Below are 20435 nucleotides of genomic sequence, written 5' to 3'. Positions count from 1 at the left end.
TGCCGTAATGAAGAACACCAACATTTATTCTGATGACGGGGTTCAAACGTCTCATCTCAATTACAAAACTTCAAGCTGCTGCTGACGCTGAAGCAGCGTCAAGTTCACGTCGCCAATCTGCAGGGAAACAATTTAAGAAAAACGGTTTTACGTGAATTAAATCTCAAGAATAACAAAAGGTTACATGTACCACATTGAGTCACCACAGCGTCTCATGACATCACAGTAGATCCCTTCTGTTGTCTTTGCAGAGCATCACACAGAGACTCATCCTTCGTCAGATCATCGACTCTTCATCTTCAGAACCGTTTTCCCCTTTGTGCCGATGGCTCTGCTGCTGCTGCTGCTGGCAAAACTTCACTGCGGTGAAACTCGGAGGGAAGCAACGATAACTCGTGTCCACGCAGACGGAAATGTGACTGCAAATAGAAAACGACGGGGTGAACGACAAAAAAGTGATGAGTGTGCTTAAAGCTGGTTGAGTCGCTCAGATCGTGAAACGGTGAATGTCCCATCATGCTTCAACGTCCTTCTTATTTGTCTTTGCATGTTTTCTTATCTGTGTTTTTCTCATGTATATATCAAAACAAACACCTGATCATATGGTATTTTTGTATCTGCAATAACAGAATACAGAAAAGGAAAATAAATGTGTAAATACAGTTTGTGTGATACAGTGATGCTAACTGCGTCTCTTGCTGCTCAAAGATGTATTTTTCTTTGATGATCGATTGATCGATTAGTTCATGTTTGCACGGGTCTAGAAGCCGACGTGTGGTGCTGTGACTGCATCAGGTCGATGGAGACAGTCTGCAAATGGCAGCTTTTTTTTTTCATGAGCATCCACATGTAATAAATCACTTTGACCATAACTCTGTCAAAGCCTCTGCAGAGACACCACAGCGTCTCCACACCTCTATGGACAGACTCTGATGGTGTGTGTGTGGACACACATGTGAACCTGAACGCACCAAGTCTCACTTTCTGCTGTTACTGTCCAAAACAAAATGAAACAATAAAATTGTGTCATGAACATGTTGTTGCAATATTTGGATTGACAGAAAAATGTATTATTTAAAACATGGATACGATGTGATGAACTGTATGTAACGATACTTTAAACAGTTACTACTGAAACATGCAAAATACAGATTCTGTGTGGGAAAAAAAAGCTTTCCATGTAACATGAATGATGCACTGCAGGGGGCAGAGCAGGATTCACGGATCAAATGTGTGTGTGTGTGTGTGTGTGTGTGTGTGTGTGTGTGTGTGTGTGTGTGTGTGTGTGTGTGTGTGAGAGAGACACACCTGGGGCATGACCATTGTGACGAGGAGCAGGATCCTGAAATCAGCTGTCAGTGAAAATCAAACAAGTAGCAGTGAAACAGCTTTATTTGAGGACAGATGTAACTGATCATTACGTTTCAGTCTGTGATTTCTCCTCATCTTCATCCTCATCCTCACCTTTTCTTTAGTTGTAATTATGATGTGTTAGCATGCTAACATGTTAAACTAAGATGGTGTACATGTTAAACATTATACCTGCTGATCAGTATGTTAGCATTGTCATTGTGAGCATGTTAGCAGGCAGACATTAGCATTTAGCTCAAAGCCCTGCTGTGCCTCAGCACACCCTCAAAACTGCTAGCATGGCTGAACGTTTTATTTTTAATACTAAACTTATAACAACAACTGACGATATCATGCAAAATTAATGACATTCCCATCAGCCTCACATTTGCTTTAGTTCTAAATACCATGTGTTAGCATTGTGAACATGTTAGCATGGAGATCTTAGCATTTAGCTCGATGCCCTGCTGTGCCTCAGCACAGCTTCAAAGGATGCTAACATGGCTGTGGACTCTCAGTGTTGTTTAAATGTCACTGACATCAAGAAAAACTCGCTCTGGTCATTTCAGTTTATATTTTTATCTTTATTTTCACCAGAGTTCTTCACATGTGAAAGTCTGCCGTGTTCTCCGGCTCCACCCTCTGATTTTTAGCTTAACCACTGAGGCTATTTCTACCACGACAGCTGCTCCATCTCTGAGAAAAGGTTTTCAGTCTAAAGCACAAAATACGTGTTGCACCAACAGCAGAAAGAAGCCACACAGGAACAGACCCCTCCTCACCTTCAGTCCACTTCAGTCTGATGTTCAGACAGTCAGCAGCGAGACAGCATGGAGGTCACAGCTCTCTGCATCAGACTGTGTGAGTACTGACTCTTTTGCTTGTGTTGTATTTTCCTGCATCAGTGATGAGATTGAACAGGCTGACCTTCAGCAGTCGCTCTTGCAGCTTCAAGAACCGACAAAGCATCTAGATGTTCTAAAGGAGTCTCTGTGATGTTCAGCTCTGTTCTTTTTCTCTCCAGTGATGAAGGTGTTGTTCCTGCTGCGTGCGCTCCATCACAAAGTGGGTAAGAAGCAGTTAGTTGTTCATTTCTATTGATGAATTGTTCTGAAGGATGCTTTTCCTGCTGGGACGTGTTGGTGGTAGAGCATTGATATATTAATTTGGGTTGATTTGGTTCTGTGGTTTTGAATTGTTTTCCAGTATTTTATTTGTGATTTGAGAACAAATCTTCTCTTGCTTTCTTTCAGATTCAGTGTCTCTTCAAGTCGTCCCAAACAAACAGCAGTTCTTTGAATACGAGTCTGTAATTTTCCATTGTGAGGGGTTCAGTGACTCAACTGGATTAAAAGTTGTGAATTTCAAAGGGGAAGTGCCGTCATGTAAAACTGCAAGTACATTGACATCAACAGGTTTGTTCTGCACCCAAAACAGTCTTTATAAAGAGGACAGTGGAGTGTACTGGTGTGAGGATGGAGGGAGGAACAGAAGCAACAGCATCAACATCACTGTCACTGGTATGTTTGCATTGACACAACAGAAACGTCTGAATTCATCCTGAGTTTGACATGAAATAATATCAGATGAATGTTGTTCAGCTGGTCCTGTGATCCTGGAGAGTCCAGTCCTTCCTGTGATGGAGGGAGATGTTGTGACTCTGCGCTGTAGAAACAAGACGACTCGCCCCGTCCTCATAGCTGATTTCTATAAAGATGGCCGCCTCATCAGGAGCAGCTCCACAGGATGGATGATCATCCCCAGTGTTTCCAGGTCTGATGAAGGACTCTACAAGTGCAGAATTTCTGATGGTGAAGAATCAGCACAGAGCCTGCTGACTGTCAGAGGTGAGACCATGAAGAGTTCAACACATTAAAGTTACAGTTTGATGCTCGGCAGGAAAAGGACGTCTGCTTGTCCTGTAGGAGGTGTAACCTCATTAATTGTCCTCATCTTTTTACAAATTTGTATCTTCCTCATAGAAATAGCTGCTGTAGTGGTGAGTTCTTTTATCCGCTCAATGTCTAAAACAACCATGTCTCCGTGTGAATGCTGTTCATTTGCTTTTGTATATATTCTCACGAAGTTTCCGCATATTCTAAGTCATAGTACTTTCCGTTGTCATTGCAGAAGCTCCCAACAAGCCTGGACCTTCTGCTTCTTGCAGTCCTGCCCCCTGGATCATTGTCGCTGTTTTACTGGTGGTCCTGCTGTCGATGGTGGGACTGCTTTACATTGGCAAATGTCCTTGGCACAGAGGTACAGATACGTCTCACAAGCTTACTTTGGTGTCAGAGGCGCTCATGGCTGTTGTTATTCTGCACTGCGCCTGCAGAGGAAAAGTTCCCCTTAATGCCATCTCGACATCTTAAGTACTTTTACTTAGAAAATTGCTTATTTTGTGAAATTAAGGATTGAAGAAGTTGTCCAACAACAATGCGATCTCACAGCAGAGATAATGAGATCTGCTCTTTCATGCAAAAACCAACAGAAATCATTGTTGGCATGTGTTCCTGGTTTCCTACTTGTGCTCTTATTTCCTCTTGTGGACTGCAACATGGCTCTACCTGTCCTGGATCAGGCTCAGCTGAGATTCAAACAGGTGAGAACACAAACATGTATTAGTGTACTGATGTAGGAATTTAACACAAGAGTATTGCCCTGCCTTCCTTTAGGATGTTTCTAAGTACTTTCAAAAACCCAGGCTACAAACTACGAGCGAAATCTTCCTGTCTGGTCTAAGAACCGTTGGTTAAGTTCCATATTTGTGGTGGAAACAGGAAGACCTTTCTTATTATCCTTCTTGCACCAACATGTAATATTCGGTATGCCTTACATGCAATGAGCTGCATGAAAAAGAACATTGATTTGATTTGACATTTTAACTTCAAGCAACAAATAAGGCAATAAAATAATGAGTTCTCGCTGATTTCAGATTTTCTTCTTCTGCAGTCTCATTGAATTATTGTGGGTTTTTTTTCTTTTTTTAGTGCCTGTAGAGTCCTGTGCTGCAGACAGTGCGACGTATGCCGTCGTAAGAAAACCCAAGAAGAGGAGAGGTACTTCATGTGGCATTGTTTACATTTTACTTTCAGCACTTTACGTCGTCACATCAAGTACAGGCCAAAGCACCTGGGCCTTTTTGGAATTAATCATTTGGTTTAGAAACGCACAGTCGCAGACATTAATGCTAACAACAGAAGAAGAAAAATGTGCAGGCGTTGGTGAAGCTACATTCAAGCCACAGAAGAAAACCACAGAGAAAATAAGGCTGGGTGGAGGTCATGACAAGGTTTTATGCAGCACACCAGAGCTCTAATTTGAGAGCTATAATACATCTACAACTGTTCTCTACAGGTTTAGAAGAACACTGGTTTTCCTTGCAGACTAATCTCAAGGTTAGTTTTAGGTGTGAAAATATTTTACTTCATAGACCTACGAATCAAAGCCATGACACACTCGCAATTGATCTCACAAACACATGAAACATAGCAGAAATATGAGGTAATTGAGGTCAGGTCGTGCCTCTGAATGGTATGAGAGCATTCAATTTGGGCCAAGATTAGCACAAAGATAATCTGATGCAATATAACTTAAAAACTGCTGAGTAACATCGAGCACTTTCTTGCCAAACCGTCCTAGTGACATAAGGTTGCCAGGCAAAGAGTTTAAACTCCAGGAAGATTTTTTAAAATTTGTTTGTGTTTCTATAAAAAAAGTGTTATTTGTTACTAGTATGCATTATTTCGCCAGCTTTAGAGCTGTTGGTAAATGTATTAACTGCGAGCTGCCTACCTACGTTACACACGTGACATAATAACATGGCGTGTTATACAAACCCCATTTGGGTAAAACCAAGCTGGTAAGAGCTGGAACTCTTGACAAGAAAGTGAATTGGCCCATCTCCCAACTGAGCAATACCATTCAAGGGAACAAACAGATGTCTTATGTTGATGTATTTAGCTAACACTTTCTCTCTCTGTCAGAGGAACTGATGTCTACACCCATTTACTCCACCATTGATGAGGCTGAACCTCAACAACTGGGTGAGACATGTAAAAGTCCTATAACTGACGTCAGGTTTAACCACCACCGTTTTTGTTATAAAAATTAAATAAGTGTTGTAGCAAGTTCATATTTTGGCACAATGACATCATCCCATCAGATGTAGAACCAGGACTGTCCACATCGCAGTAACATGTGCTTCCTCAACAGGTGCCAAACCACATTTAACAGTGGGTGCCCTCTATTCTTCAATCCAGTAGGTAAGACTGAGGACGATACTGGCTTTTATACTGCATTCACATCACGGCATGGGTGGCAGAGATTGGAAAGATGCTGTATTCACAACTTCCAGGCACTTACACCACTGGACGACTCAAGATGATTTGTCAACATGTCAACATTCGTCCATGCAGACAAATCTAACTGAAGTATCTCACAAGCTGCCTGATACTGAGCTCATATTTCAAGGCTGTGTGAATCACTCATGATATATTAATGTCCTGCAGCTGTTTTAACACAGAGAGTCTTGAAGCGGGTTTTGTTAAAAAGAGCCAATCTTGATAAAAAACTATTTTCAGGCCATTTGTAATTCTTACTTATATCCTTTACATTTTACATGAGTTTCATTTGTTCTGTTCATCCTGTGTGTCGTACAGGTTGCTGAGTGACTGCCGACAAGAGGAGGAGTTTTAAAAGACGTGTTCACGGCTTCACTCGGTGAGGGCTCTCAATCAGCAACACCGTGATATGAGTGAAAACAAGGAGAAAAGCCAGTAACATTGAGTATTGTTATAAGTTACATCAAGGAAAAGGCTTGCACTCCTTCAGTCTGATACCTGTTTACTGTGTAACAATTGTAAACTCACTTCTGTACAAATTATGTGGAAGGACACATTTCTAACTCGTATCTCAATGAGCTGGACTGACAAGATCGTACGTGGAAAGTTTAGAGCAGTTATAAATGGACCGGTGTGGTCACTCGTCACGCAGCCGTCGTCTGAGCTCTTCGGGTAATTAAAGCATCTGAGTCTATTACTTTTCACACAGTTAAACCCACTTGTTCCATCTGCCTCGTCTGCTCGTGTATCTGAGAGCCCCGTTCACAGGAACAGAACTGCTGCAGCTTTTAATACGCCCGCTGTGGTCAGGCGCTAACTTTAATGGCGCAGCATCGCTTTCCTCTGAAGCAGACGCACTGAGTTTGTGGACAACAGCATAATAAACATGTCAACATGTTCGTGAGGTTTACTGATGTTAAGACAAGAAATACATGTAACTGCTGTTAGATTATATAAAGGTCATGTTCTACATATCAAAGTGGATTTCTGTGTTTGTTCTGTGATGCAAAGTATCATTCTTTTCTGTGGGTCCTTGTAACAGTTGAAGTTAAATTTAAGTTGGGTAAGACGTGAGGCTTTGCCGGGCTGCAACTTCCTGCATTGGTCTCCTTATTCTGTCAACAAACTCCTGTATAAACAAACATAGAAACTCATGTAGGTTTATCTTATGATCACCAGCTTTAATGACTTCAGCATCATTTCTTTGTTTTGTCCGTGATTTGTCATGGCAATCAGGTCTTTGTATTAAAATCACTGGTGATTTAACCAGGAAGGACTCGTGCTCATCAACTCATAGACGTCCTCCAACTGTGAGTCGAAGGGAAAAATAAACTTCACAACTCTGTAGCTTGCAAACTATTAGTGGCTAACATGCTAGCAAGCTGGGAAGATGCTTCCTGAGTTTCTGTTTGTTCTCACTAAACGTCCGTCACACAGTTTATTGAACAGGGTCGGCTTCCTGTCTCGTCACTGAAAAAATGCTGCCACCTGATTGGAGAGTTGATGGTCATACTGTAAAATACAATTTAAAAGCTTGTTAAAAGATCCCAAATTTGGTTTATTTTCATATTTCAATGTTAGACAGGCACTTGAATTGTGCTAGATGATTAAAAAACCCTCAGAATTCCAAAGACTATTCTTTAAAACACCGAAATGGTGCTCAGAGTGGAAGCATTTCTCGTTCTGGAGAGTAAAACTCACTGGAGATGCTACGCCGTCATGTGAAACACTGGAAATACGACACAGAGTGGATGACAGACATGTGGTCAGCCAAGAAAATCCAAGATGAATCACAATCTGCTTCATTTCCTCCTTTGGGTTTCTTTTTGCAGGCTTCCCGTGACATGAGGTCACACACAGCCTCATTAATGTTGACGATGAGTTACAGTTTTTTGTGAGACCTAGACAGGTTGTTCTAGATCACCTGATTCTAAGGTGTTCAGGCCAAACCACGACTTAAAAAGGAAGAAGGAAAGAACGATAGATAAACTGCCACTTGCAGTTGAACCAGTCAGAGGAGAAAACAAATCCCAGCATGACATGAAAGAGCACGAGAGGCCACAACTCGCCTTCATCTAACAGTAGAGTCTGACTTTTAAGCTCTTCACAGGGTAAGAGTTTGTCCTTTCACTTTAGATTGAGTTTAATATTTATGAGCATAAAAGGTTCAACAAATGAAAATAGAACATTTTAAACGTGTTTTTGTAAGAGCGTGAATTTGAAACAAAGTATTTTATTGAGACAAAGTCAAATATTTGCAGGAAAGGGTTCAAGTTGGTGTTTACTGGGCAGTCAGCCTGTCGTACGTGGTAGCTTACTGGTTACCAGTCCTACCAGGCAAGCGCAGAAGTAAAACCACCGCTGGTTGTTGGATGATGCAGTATGATGTCTTACACTGTGAGGTTACATAAGTTTTCTCATACCATTTAAACCTTCTGACTTAAGCATCTGTGGGTGTATGAGGCCATTGTAGGCGAAGCTGCCAATCAGTGAGCAGGAAGCAGGACTCATTTAGCACAATACTGGATTCATATTTGAGTTTTGGATTAATGTAATGAAACACCTGATCTTAATGTACGATCCTGGGCGACCTTGACCTTGATAGGAGGTTAAAATTTGAAAAAATTCTCTCCCCCTCATACCTGTTCAAACCCAGACTGGGCCTCACAGGAGTTGATGAAGAAACCTCCAATGTGCAGATAAATTAGTGGTGTAAGAACACCAAAATGCTCTGAAAGTATTTCCTGCTTCCTTAAAGCTAACCCAGTTTAAGAGACCATGTGACACACTGAAAACAGTGACTGTGGGAATGACAAAGGTTAGTAAATTAAAACTAAGGTGAGTGGCTTATTTCAGAAATACTTGTGGCATTTCCTCATTGCAGTTGCATTTTTGGTAAAGTTCCAACAAGACAAAACACCTCCTTGCTGATGATGTTGAGTAATAGCAGAGTTTTGTTTTTTATTTCTGACCACCAGAACAGGCCAGAGCGGTTTTTCTGGATCTTGTGATTGCAAGAGCTGGTAACTTACGAAACTGAAAGCAAAACACACGGGAAGTCAAGCCCTGTGAGGTCAGACCAGTCAGGCGAGAAAAAAAAAATCAAGCATGGAGGCAAAAGTATAAAAGAAAAGAAAGCTAGGATTCAGATTCAGAAGCTGTAACTGGCGTAAACGAGCGCAGAGCAACGGACCAGCAGCTCAGGTAAAAACACAAGTCTTTCATGTTAAAGAGGCAGGGATGGTTGGGAGGTGGAGGTGGAGGTGGAGGAGGTTGGCTGGAGGCTGGTTGGCAGAGAGTATTCCAGGTATGGGAGCTGACTGGAAAGCTGGGCAAACTGGTTGTTTGGGCTGACTGGCTGGTTATCCTGAGACACAGAGAACAGGTGTCAGGCTTTGGGCCACGAAACAGGTAAAACCGGTAAAACTAGCAAAACGAACAAGCAGCAACTTGGCAGGTAGCAGGGCTGGAAGCGTGTCACGTAGATAAACGGTACTGCACAACCATCTGGTGGAGAGCGGCTGTCAGTCAGGAGGGGACGGCAGGTGTGCAGAGAGGACAACTGGGGAGATAAATGAATGGACAGACAAAAGCAAAACAGAGCACTCGTCCAAAAGACTGAAAATAGAAAAGAACACAGCCGAACTGGTGTCATGAGGAGGGGCCGTGTTAGTCACATCAGATGTTGTTTAAGCTTCTCAAAAGGTCGAAATCTGTCATAACTATTATTAAAATCTCACTCTGAATATATCAGCGTAAGAAATCATCTGTTGATTTTTCCCATCTTCTTCTTATATGATGAGTTAATTTTCAAAACGTAGCCAAAACAAGACTGGTTGAAACCAGATGCTGAGTGGAGATCACGTCATTGCAAGCAACGTCTGAACTTATTGAGAAAGAAAAGATTCAGCGGTGCAAGAAGAAATATAAGAAACATGAAAAGGTTTTTGGTGCGTTTCTAAATGACTTCTTATTGCAAAGAGTTTCATCTGTGCCATCATGAAGATCAGAAACTAAACCGAACTGTCACAGCTGAAACTCCTGTCAGGAGTTTCCAGGATTTTAACATTTTTTCTGCTTTATGTTTCTGTTTCTCTTCCTCCTTCTCACCAAAGACAAAGAGGACGAGTTTCTGGTCTGAGATGGACCCACAGTGGACATTATGTGAGTACCAGCACTGACAAAGCAATCGTTTATGATCCCAAAAAAACTTGAAAAATAATCTTTTTCCAGACTGCTGGGAGCTCAGAGCTGATTTGGTTTGAACTCTCTGGGAATCAGTCTGTGCTTTCAAATGTGTGCTGGACATTTTGCTGTTGTCACTTTTTCCCTGTCTGCGGTTTTGAGTCATTGGACAATAGTTCTGCTTTTCAGCACAAGGCTTTCATGGCTGCTTTGATCACCGTGTGATGAAATGAGGAGAGGCAGGACTTTCATGGGCTTTCTATGAAAATGTCTCACTTATCGAGTGGAAAAAGTAAACCCTTTCGCTTTTGACTGGAGCGAAGTTTCAGAACTGAAACGTCAAGCGAAAACGTATCAGTGTGAATGTGATGGGTTTAGTTTCAGTCGTAGCACTGATTTCTATTGAAGAAAGAATCATTTTTATTGAAAGTTAAGACATTATTGAAGACACTGGAAGTTTTAGTTTTAGGTTTTGATATGACATGAGAGTGAAAAACTGATCATTTGGTCTTAATGACAGGAAAGACAGAAATTGCGTTTCATCCCTAAAACACAAGTTTTACAGAGCAATAAATAAAGTTCAGCCTGCGGGTACAACCTTATAAAACAGCATACAGTGTTTGTCTGAATGACAACGCTGGTGGTCTTTCATTTAATATTTCGTTAGAAGTTGTGATTTTAGACATTGTTTGAGTGCTGCTGTGTTTTTCCTCTCGGTGTGTTGGCAGTCGCTGTCGGCGTGCTGCTGCTCACGTTGTACTACAGCAACACTGCAGCTGTCAGCCTGAAGGAACATCTGGAGGACTGTCTGGAGGACAAAGACTACGACAAGCTGCTGCGGACTGTGCAGACCGGCCTCCCTCACATAAACACGTCTCATCACGTTGTTATCGTCGGAGCCGGCGCAGCTGGACTGACGGCCGCCAAGTTACTGCAAGACGCAGGACACAAGGTGAGTGCTCATCAGTTAAGTCTACTTTAACTGAGTTGTTATTGAAAGAGGCTGACAGAAATGCAGCCACCACAAATCACCACAGGCTCACGATGCAGACGCTTTATGCCAAGTCAGTTTCTCATGAAAGTCGTGAAACTGTTTAATAAACCCTGAAATAATGTGAATGAACCGGTTTTAAGTCGTTGACGTCATGTTTTGGGGTTTAAGTCATTTCCTGTTTTATTTTGTAAGTTCAACCTTCTCCCATCATGTTGTGTTTTACTTCCTGTCTTTGTGTGTTTTCCCGCCTGTTTTGTGCGTCACCTGTGTTTGATTTGTTAATTATGCTCTTGTGTGTTGAGTCCATGTGTTTTCCCTCTTTCAGACTTCTGGTGGTCGCTGTTGTTGCATGTGTTCTTCGAGTCGTCCCAGTTTGTTCTTGGTTCAGTTCTTGGGTTTCCCTCAGTCTGCTTCTGGACTGGAATCAGCTTTATTTTATCAAAGCTCACTTTTGTTTCATCAACCTACATGCTTGCTGTTCTACATTTGGGCACAGCACCTTGTTTCTCTGAACGCCTGCATGCACAACTGTGACAGCTGAGAAGATTCCTCCCGTGTCAGATCAGTCTGGTTCTTTTAATAAACCTCCAATGTGTTGTGATGTCTAAGCTCTACTGAACGAGGAAACGTGTTAATGTACATAGATAGTAGTAAAGAAGTATATTTAGTGTCAAGAAATGTTACTTAATTTAAATTACACTTCTCCACAGAATGTTTTTGTGCTTGCAAAAAATCTTTTGATGAGTTCCAAATTTCCCACCATGACACACAAATGCACCATAATCCCCTTTGTCCCCTTATATCCACCATCAAAAATGTCACTTTGAAAGGAATCAGAGTCAGATGGCTAAGTACCTCATTGTTTTGACTAGGTAACCATACTGGAGGCCAGTGGTCGTGTTGGGGGACGGGTGGAGACCTACAGGAATGAAAAGGAGGGCTGGTATGCTGAACTGGGAGCCATGAGGATCCCAAGTTTTCACCGGTGAGTGAAAATGTGCCTTGAATTTGCACGTTTTGCTCTCAAAGGAATGTCTGCTTTGTTACATTACAGCAGTGTTTGAACCTTGAATTTGTCAAAAATGTTCCTGACTGGGTAGTTACCATGAGCAGCAATGCTTAACTACTTAGAGAAAGACGAGAATCATCAGTATAGCGATTAGCTCCTATTAGCAATGGCTACATATTATTAAGTTACGTGTAGATAAGCCCAGTACAGACAGTCTTCCAATCTACTTGCTAATCTATGATTTACATGGGCAAGGACACAAGTTAGACTCACAAGCTTATCAACTCGCAGCATTGTCCGCTGGTTCGCTGAGGAACTGGGGGTCAAGCTTAATAAGTTCATCATGGAGAACATCAACACCTTTTACCTGGTTCATGGGCTGCGGAAGAGGACGTACTCAGTGAAAGCAAACCCTGACATCCTGAAGTATAACCTGCCGAAGAGCGAGAGGGGGAAGTTGCCGGACGAGCTGTTACAGCAAGCTTTGCAAAAGGTACTCTATGTAAAGGGGAAGTGGTCTATTCTGATAACAGTTTGAGCTGAAGGATTCTGTTCTCAACAGACATTTATTTGTTGTGCTGGACATTAGTTTGTCTTCTCACATTGCTGCAACTTTTCATTCCTTATAGAATTTTGGGGGCTCACTTAAGGGGCTGAACACGATATATGGTATACTAACCCTAACCCTTTGATGGTTTGGCGATCAAACGATGAAGTCAACTTGTCTCATAGCTAAATTTGACAGAGTAGTTTTTAAGATGTTAAGATTTCAGCACCTACAGTATGAACACTTATTTCAATGACATTTGAAACATTTATCCTAAATACACCTTGAAATGCTCTTCAAACAACAGTTACATGTGATCTAGATGTGTTAAGAAACATCTATATTAAACCAGATTTAGCCTGGTTTTAACCCAGATGTTTGGAAATCTTTTGAGCTGCAAATCACCAAATCAGTGATTGAAGAGCTATTTAATTTCCTGCATTGTCCCGAGGCGTCTAACTGAAGCATCAGACTCTAACTGAAACACCTCTTTTAGCTAAGCTCTGGTGTTGGGTGTAGGTGGTGGATGATTGGCACCACTGTCAATAACATGGATGTAAATGATCTTTTCTGTAGGTGAAAGACGAAGTGGAGGCACACGGCTGCAAAGCTGCACTACAGAAATATGACCACTATTCTGTGAAGGTAAATCATAATGTGATCTCATGGAATTCTACAAAATGAGCACTAAGTCTGAAACACAAGACAGTGTGATGTGGAAAACTGGGTGAATTACGTTCCTTCACTTGGACTAGGCTATGGAATAACTACACTTTCAATACAAAATTGCAAAAACACCAAAAGTAGAAAACATCTGCGTGTTGTTTCACAGGAGTATCTGAAAAAAGAAGGTGGTTTGAGTGCAGAAGCTCTGAGGATGATCGGCGATTTACTCAACGAGCAGAGCCTCATGCACCTGGCCCTGACTGAGATGATCTACATCCAGAGCGACGTCAACGACAACACCACGTGAGATTTGATTTGATTTGACACATTTATATTTGTCCAGAAATATATTAGGAAAATGTTACACTATAGTTCAAAGCCAGGGAATAGTGAGGAATAGCAAAGCAAGAAGCTATAATTTGGTGATTGATGACATGCTGTAGCTGCGTCAGGCTGAACGAACATGATGATCATAGGTCAGATCAGCTGTGTTGACAACATACGATACAAAACAATTTAAGGTCAATTCAATGAGACTGAAAATGTGTCTTTTTGTTTTGAAGGTACGATGAAGTGACTGGTGGGTCAGATCTCCTGCTCAAAGCTTTTCTCACTGTCCTCGATGTCCCCATCCTGCTCAACTCTGCGGTCAAACGCATCAGCCAATCTGATAAGGGTGTAATTGTATCGTATCAGACAGGCCACCAGTCCCCCTTGACGGACCTTCCTGCCGATGTTGTCTTGGTAACAACCACAGCCAAAGCCGCCCTCTTCATCGACTTTGATCCACCTCTCTCCATCAGAAAGATGGAGGCACTGAGGGGGGTCCACTATGAAAGTTCCACTAAAATCATCCTCACTTTCAGTGAGAAGTTCTGGGAGAAGGACGGCATCTGGGGAGGAAAGAGCATCACTGACAGGCCCTGTCGTTACATCTACTACCCCAGCCACAGTTTCCCAACAAATAAGACCATTGGTGTTCTACTGGCTTCCTACACCTGGTCTGACGACTCCCTCCTCTTCCAGGGTGCGAGCGATGAAGACCTGAAGGAGCTGGCTCTGAGAGATTTGGCAAAGATCCACGGTGAGATCGTCTGGTCCAGCTGTACAGGGGTGGTAGTAAAGAGGTGGAGCATAGATCCTTACAGCTTGGGCGCCTTCGCTCTCTTCACGCCCTACCAACATTTAGAGTACTCTAAGGAGCTCTTCAGAAGTGAAGGCAGGGTGCACTTTGCAGGGGAACACACAGCTTTCCCTCACGCTTGGATCGAGACATCCATGAAATCTGCAATCAGGGCTGCTACGAACATCAACAATGTGGCGCACGAAGAGTCGGCTAGAACTCAACACCACGACGAGCTCTAGAGTCTTAAATCTAATTCCTTCGCTTGGTGATCCCATTGCTTGCCTTAAGAACGAGGCCACCACGCTGTCACTGAGAACAATCAGTAGGACGTGAACCACTAATGTGATGTTTATGACATTTCTGCCTGTTTGATCAAATATGTGCTGAATAATAAGAACCACTACTGACGTCCCCTGAACAGTTTTCGACTCTTGGTGCTCAGAGTGCTCCTCCAGTGTCAACAGGACAGGGATCAGTGTGCAAAATGCTTCCTTCTGCTGTTGCGTGTCCAGCACGACTGCCCCCTCACTCAGGAAAACTGTGAAGTGTTTACCCTTTTCTGTCACACATGATCTGTTTATGGACTCGTACTTTCAAGTGTCGAACTCGTTAAGTCAGGATACAAACTGTGGCAAAACATCCAATAAACATGATGTTCACGACGAATGGCTCCAATCTACATTTTTTTTTATTTTGGTGATAAGTAATTATATATAAAGCGATAGGCAGTCTATAATACAACAACACTGACAAAGTGGAAATACAGAAAGAAAGAGCTGGAAAGTGACACTGTGAACTGATCTGTAGCTTTGTTTGAAAACATAACTAAACAGCTCATCACGTTTTACAAGGAACGGTCACATTTGTTCACCCAAATTTGCAACTTGTGCTCTTGAATAAGTTCATCTGTGCTCTCGTATTAGTTACTTTGGACACACAGAAGTTGAAAGTTGAAAGTCATGATGCAACAGACAACTGATGGAAATTAACCACTTAGGTTTAATGTGGTTTTAAGACATTACAGATACACATGGACATACAAAAGATCGGGTTCTACAGTCCAGTTTTATCTTCGACATCCCGCGTTATGAAATTTTGAATTTGTGAACGAGTCATTCAACTAATTGTAACTGAATTATGAAATCATGCACACTGGATACAACAAGTTACTACATTACAACATATTACACAAGTCAATAATTTGAGAAAATATATTTGCAAACATATTGTGCTACTTGCATCACAATTTTTAAGAAAAACTGTGTTGTCCAGTCTTTACTCATTGCTTTGATGGCAGCAGAGCAGTTTTCCGGCTCTGTGGAGAAACAGCAGAGGTAAAACCAAACTGCTGGGCAGATTAAACCAGGATGCAGATATCAGTACCACACATCCATCATTGTAATCCAGCAGCCCTGAGCTTTCCAGAGCAAGACAAACAAGGGACCCTATAAACCACAATACCAGTACTCCCATTATGGCCATGATGGTGTGGAAAGCCCTCTGCTTTGATAGATCAACCTGCTCCCTGTCCCCGCCCACTCCCCCTGGCCCCGGACGAATCAGAACACAGACAGCACGAAGGCTACAGAAAGAGACAACAATTAAGGAGAAGGTCATTGTGTAGAAAAGTGGGATAACGTAAAGATCGTGGTTCAGAGTTACTGTACAACTCCATCCCAAGCACAGCAGCCAAACACATACAGTGGTGATATTTCGGATCTTGACCCCACCTGACTGTTTCAGCCTCAAGTAGGTGACGGGGTGAACAACAGCCAGGTATCGCTCCACACAGGTCAGGATGTTAAAGGCCAACTGGCCAAGAACAACAACAGAAGACATACAAAACCCCACAGACACCATCCCTGAGAGACCAGTGTGTCTAGCACAAATGAAGACCGTGTTTCCCAAAGCAGAGATTATGTCCATGGCAGCCAGGTTGCAGGTGAAGATGTCGGAGTGGTTCGCTGTTGCAATGGAGCGCTGCTGCCGCCGTCGTTGGTGAGCCAGGTAGAGGACGAGGATGGAGATAGGGAGGAGGAAGAAGGTCCTGGTGATAATGTAGGCACTGGAGATTAAGACTCCAACTCTGGAATCAGTGCAGTGGAAAATATAATTGAAGGATGAGGAAGAGGAGTTGACTGACATGTTCCTGTGGTGTTTGTTTTATGGAGAAAAAAGAGAAGAGGAAAACAAAAACAGATGAACTTAAACAATGAGACTGTTTACCATTCAAAAACTGCAACACATCAGGTTTTCAGATGTGCTTTACATTTATAGTGTTTGTCTGTAGCTGCAGATGGATTTGTCCCTTTTGGTTATGGTGATGTGGTGGAAATATGCTGCTCTCTGAAAAGTGCTCATCTAGGCTTCATGCAAGAAACTTTATGGAAGCCAAATGAATAATAAAAAGGATTAAGATGTCAAAAATAGAAATAGCCATGGTAGGTCAAAATGAGGAAATCCAAGCTCTGAATGTTGCCATTGAATGTTGGCAAAATTATAAAACAAGTGAAATTCAAACTTACTATATAATAATTTGACTTAAAAAGTAAAATTTCAACTAATCAAGTGTATTTTTACTTTCATCATTAATAACTTACCCTAACCCACTTTCCTCGCAGACACAGGCTTCCATAAAACCAGAATATTGTTATGGAAAATCACATAAAAACATTTTCCTGATGTGAGCCCCATCTTGAGATCAAAGGTCATGGAATTAAGATTAATTAAAATTCAATAAATCAAAATTCAGTAATCATGAAATGTAATTATTTTGAAGGTCGCCACACACAAGATATGCATGAAATTCATTCAAACCAAAGATGAACATGGACAAAAAGGAAAGCAGTGTAAAGGACACTCACCTGGTCAGCAGTGTTTGCTCCTGTACGTCCAAACTCACTGACCTGACTGCTGTTCTGATCCCAACAAATTCAGTATGAGTGTGTTAATGTCAAAGTGACAGGCAGCAGCAGGACTGTGGGCTTTTTTGCATGTTGTTGCAGACAAATGATTTGTGTCAGTCTACGCTGTGGATCGCGGCAAGCAAATGTTCTTTTCACACTGCTCTTCCATGGGGGGGTCAGAGTGCTGAGTCAGCTGCTGATGAGCGTCACTGGTCGTGGTCTGACGTCCTGCTTCTCAGAATCTGAGATGGAATTATTGGTCAGATGGGGGGATTCTGTGTTAAATGTGTCTTAATGCAGGATTGGTGATTAAACAGTAACTCACACAATGAATGAACGTATTTTTCTTGTAGCATCAATGACTTTTTAACGTTTTCTCTCTTGTGAACCAGTTGCATTGTTATGAAAGATGTAAGAGAACAAGTTTCATTTGCACAGTGCAATGCATTTTATTGAGTGAGAATTGTAAAATGAAAAGCCACAGCAGGCACGTTACAAGCAGCTCAGTCAGTTACAGGTACCCTGTGGAGGTTCAATTCATTTCCTTCCTCCTTCCTAAACATTGTGCATCGTTCACGTCCATGCTTGCTGGCCAACAGTCGTCTTCTTCACAGCCTTTGCCGTTGCATTGCTGTGCCTGTTTATGTGTTACTGCCACCAACAGCAGCATAGCATTAAAGTGGGGAAAGAATGAGTAGTGCATCGGCTGCATGCATCTTCAGAAAACGGAGACCCACTCGCAAAATCATTGTGCAATAGAACTACTAGTGGTCAAAAACTCTATAGAGTACCTCTACGGACAGCTCACTTCATCTCAGGCTCAGAACACACCCTAACAGCAAATCTTCTGTGCTTTTGGAAACAGGAGAAATATTTCATCACAAGTCTGACACAAGTCTGATTTGATCTAAAAGCACTAATTCAAATCAGTAACATTGAGATAATGTACACACTAACGTTGAAACAGATTGCACAAATAATTTTTACACAACTCATTTACACGATACGAACACACACAATGTCGTAAAAAGTGAATGGCATTATCTCATAAAAAGAACTGGGCCTTGAATTGATCCCTGTGGAGCAGCCAGATGGACATTTAGCTACAGGATAACAAAGAGACTTTGGTTCATCATTTATCAGCTCAGGTGACATCTACCAATCTGTCCAGCATTTGGTTGAAGAATGGAAAAAAATACCAAAGTCAAAGCTGATACAGAAGACATGTGTATGTACATATTTTAGATTACGACGAGTACGTTTTTGGATCCAGTCCTATTACATGAAATCCTAATCCTTCTGTATTTACAAACTAACAGTATTTGCCCCCTCCCCCTCATATTTGCTGATCCAGTCGTCGCCCTCACTCAGTGTTTACAGACTGGTACTCTTCCAGCTCTGTGCAGGAGCAGCAGAGGTAACACCAGACTGCTGGGCACATTGAACCACCCCATGGCTGCCTTCGCGATGCACTTAACAGGGTCGCTCACTGGTGGTGAGAAGCTCAGAACACTGCAACACAGATTCCCTCCAAACCTAAACAACAGCACTACCATTATGATTATGATGGTCTGGATTGCCTTCTTCTTTGATTGGTCGACCCGCCCTCTGCTCCCACCTGTCTCTCCTGGCCGTGGGCGAGTCAGAACACAGAGAATCGAGAAGCTGGAGAAGGCCACAAAAAAGAAAAGGAAGGCCATTATGGCAGAACTTGGAGCAAGGCTGTACTCACTGTCGTTTCTGAACAGATAGTAAGTAAAACCCACCCCTCCAAAGCACTGCAGCCAAACGAGTCCAGCACTGATATTTCTGATGTGGATGCCTTGCACTTGTCTCAGTCGCAGGTAGGTGATGGGGTGAACAACAGCCAGGTAGCGGTCCACACAGGTCAGGATGGGGAAGTACATCTGTCCAGACCAAGGGAAAGCTGCAATCAAATACCCCAACAATGCTACTTCAAGGCCATGGACTTGGTCGCTGTAAATGCAGATGGTGTACCCTGATATTCCAATCAGCTCCATGACAGCCATGTTGTAGGTGAAGAAGTCAGAGAAACTCACGGCTGCTTCCGAGGAAGCGGAACGCTGTTGTTTCCATCGCTGGAATCCAAGATGGAGAACAGAGATGGAGAGAGGGAAGAGGACGATGGTGTTGGTAAAGGAGAGGGTACCAGATAAGTAAAAAACTACGATGGATTCAGAGCAGAAAAAATGATCGGGAAACTGAGAGGGAAGGGAGTCATTAGAGTAGTTCGTTGACATTTTTACACACTGGAGGCCTGTGGAGGAGAGAAACAGAGGTGGAGAGAAAATTAGATTCACTGAAGAGGAAAGAAAGAAAGCTGTTTCAGCTTGTTGAATGAATCACCAAACACATGTTGACCAGGGAAAAGTGCACTGCTAACGTCAGTTTGTAGGCTACATGGCTAATTAGCTGCTCAGCTGCAGCACATTAAACAGCATGTAAACGTGCTGCAAATGTCACTTTGGTCCATTTAGATACTACTGTCGCCCAAACTTTTAAAACCACGAACGACACTTGGTGCAAGTTTGTTTACTGTATTACACCAAATTAGCTGATTGATGTATCGTGAAAGTGCAATTAAAATATGAAGACTGTCAAAAGAATAATAATAACAACACTGATGAGAAACTTTTCTATTTTTATAATCGATGAAAAAACATCTTTAACATTTTCTTAACCTTGGACCTTTGCAGCTTTTTGTCCAAATGTCTTAAGCCTTTTTCATCAGTGTCCCTTTTTCTCCCACTTGACATAACACCTGCTGTCAGTTGTAAGACTCAAAAACAGATAAAACATTAAATTCACAATAAGATGATTTAAAAATTTCCACCTCACCAAGTGTGTTGGTTCCTCTATCGTCCTTCTCCTGTGTCCACCAACTGCTGCATGGGGGTTTGTGGTCCACATATACTATTTGTGCATCCATTTGTGTGTGTGTGTGTGTGTGTGTGTGTGTGTGTGTGTGTGTGTATACGTCTATGTACTGTTGCATGGGTGGAGGCAGCAGTCACCAGTCATTTTACTTTGTTCTGGCAGCATGGAAACTGTTACTGTCACGTGAATCTCCCACAGGCAGGTCAGAGCTCAGGGTCACTGATAATGAAGGCAGCAGGTTTACCACTAACACTGCTAATCCATTAAAACATACACGGTGGTCTATTGGAAAAATGCATGTGGGTTGCAGGGGATTTTTTTGTTTTTGTTATTGCAATACTACCAGTGGCCACATGGAGCAATTTGGCAGTGGTAGGTGGTTCTGTGTAAATGCTCTATTAATGCATCCTG

General features: G+C 42.2%; 2 protein-coding genes across 3 annotated transcripts; both read left to right on the top strand.

Annotated features, from left to right (window-relative positions):
- Window positions 1-2180: 2180 nt before the first annotated feature.
- Window positions 2181-6023, top strand: LOC143317412 (low affinity immunoglobulin gamma Fc region receptor III-A-like). The gene is made up of 6 exons (XM_076725563.1): window positions 2181-2211; window positions 2375-2419; window positions 2604-2870; window positions 2952-3197; window positions 3481-3569; window positions 6012-6023. Exons 1-6 carry the CDS (start codon window positions 2181-2183, stop codon window positions 6021-6023), a joined length of 690 nt encoding a protein of 229 aa, XP_076581678.1.
- Window positions 6024-7644: 1621 nt separating this feature from the next.
- On the top strand, window positions 7645-14877 carry LOC143317123 (L-amino-acid oxidase-like). 2 transcript variants are annotated; one of them, XM_076725097.1, is made up of 8 exons: window positions 7645-7804; window positions 9809-9857; window positions 10607-10830; window positions 11745-11857; window positions 12173-12374; window positions 13005-13073; window positions 13261-13397; window positions 13658-14877. In XM_076725097.1, exons 2-8 carry the CDS (start codon window positions 9836-9838, stop codon window positions 14457-14459), a joined length of 1569 nt encoding a protein of 522 aa, XP_076581212.1. In that variant the 5' UTR covers window positions 7645-7804; window positions 9809-9835; the 3' UTR covers window positions 14460-14877. The 2 variants fall into 2 exon arrangements, with proteins under 2 accessions (XP_076581212.1, XP_076581211.1); XM_076725096.1 differs by lacking the exon at window positions 7645-7804 and adding an exon at window positions 8832-8897.
- Window positions 14878-20435: the final 5558 nt, after the last annotated feature.

Source organism: Chaetodon auriga, chromosome 24, assembly GCF_051107435.1.
Source record: "Chaetodon auriga isolate fChaAug3 chromosome 24, fChaAug3.hap1, whole genome shotgun sequence".
Classification (NCBI taxonomy): Eukaryota; Metazoa; Chordata; class Actinopteri; order Chaetodontiformes; family Chaetodontidae; genus Chaetodon; species Chaetodon auriga.
The sequence above is the reverse complement of the archived record's forward strand: the minus strand, read 5'-3'. Positions and strand labels throughout refer to the sequence as shown.

Bases quoted from the DNA above. Each gene is read 5' to 3' on its own strand.
- LOC143317412 (XM_076725563.1), top strand. From the start codon at position 2,181: ATGGAGGTCACAGCTCTCTGCATCAGACTGT. The intron at 2,420-2,603 runs GTAAGAAGCAGT...GCTTTCTTTCAG, and splicing joins TGCGCTCCATCACAAAGTGG to ATTCAGTGTCTCTTCAAGTC. The intron at 3,198-3,480 runs GTGAGACCATGA...TTGTCATTGCAG, and splicing joins GAGCCTGCTGACTGTCAGAG to AAGCTCCCAACAAGCCTGGA.
- LOC143317123 (XM_076725097.1), top strand. From the start codon at position 9,836: ATGGACCCACAGTGGACATTAT. The intron at 10,831-11,744 runs GTGAGTGCTCAT...TGTTTTGACTAG, and splicing joins TGCAAGACGCAGGACACAAG to GTAACCATACTGGAGGCCAG. The intron at 13,398-13,657 runs GTGAGATTTGAT...TTTGTTTTGAAG, and splicing joins GACGTCAACGACAACACCAC to GTACGATGAAGTGACTGGTG.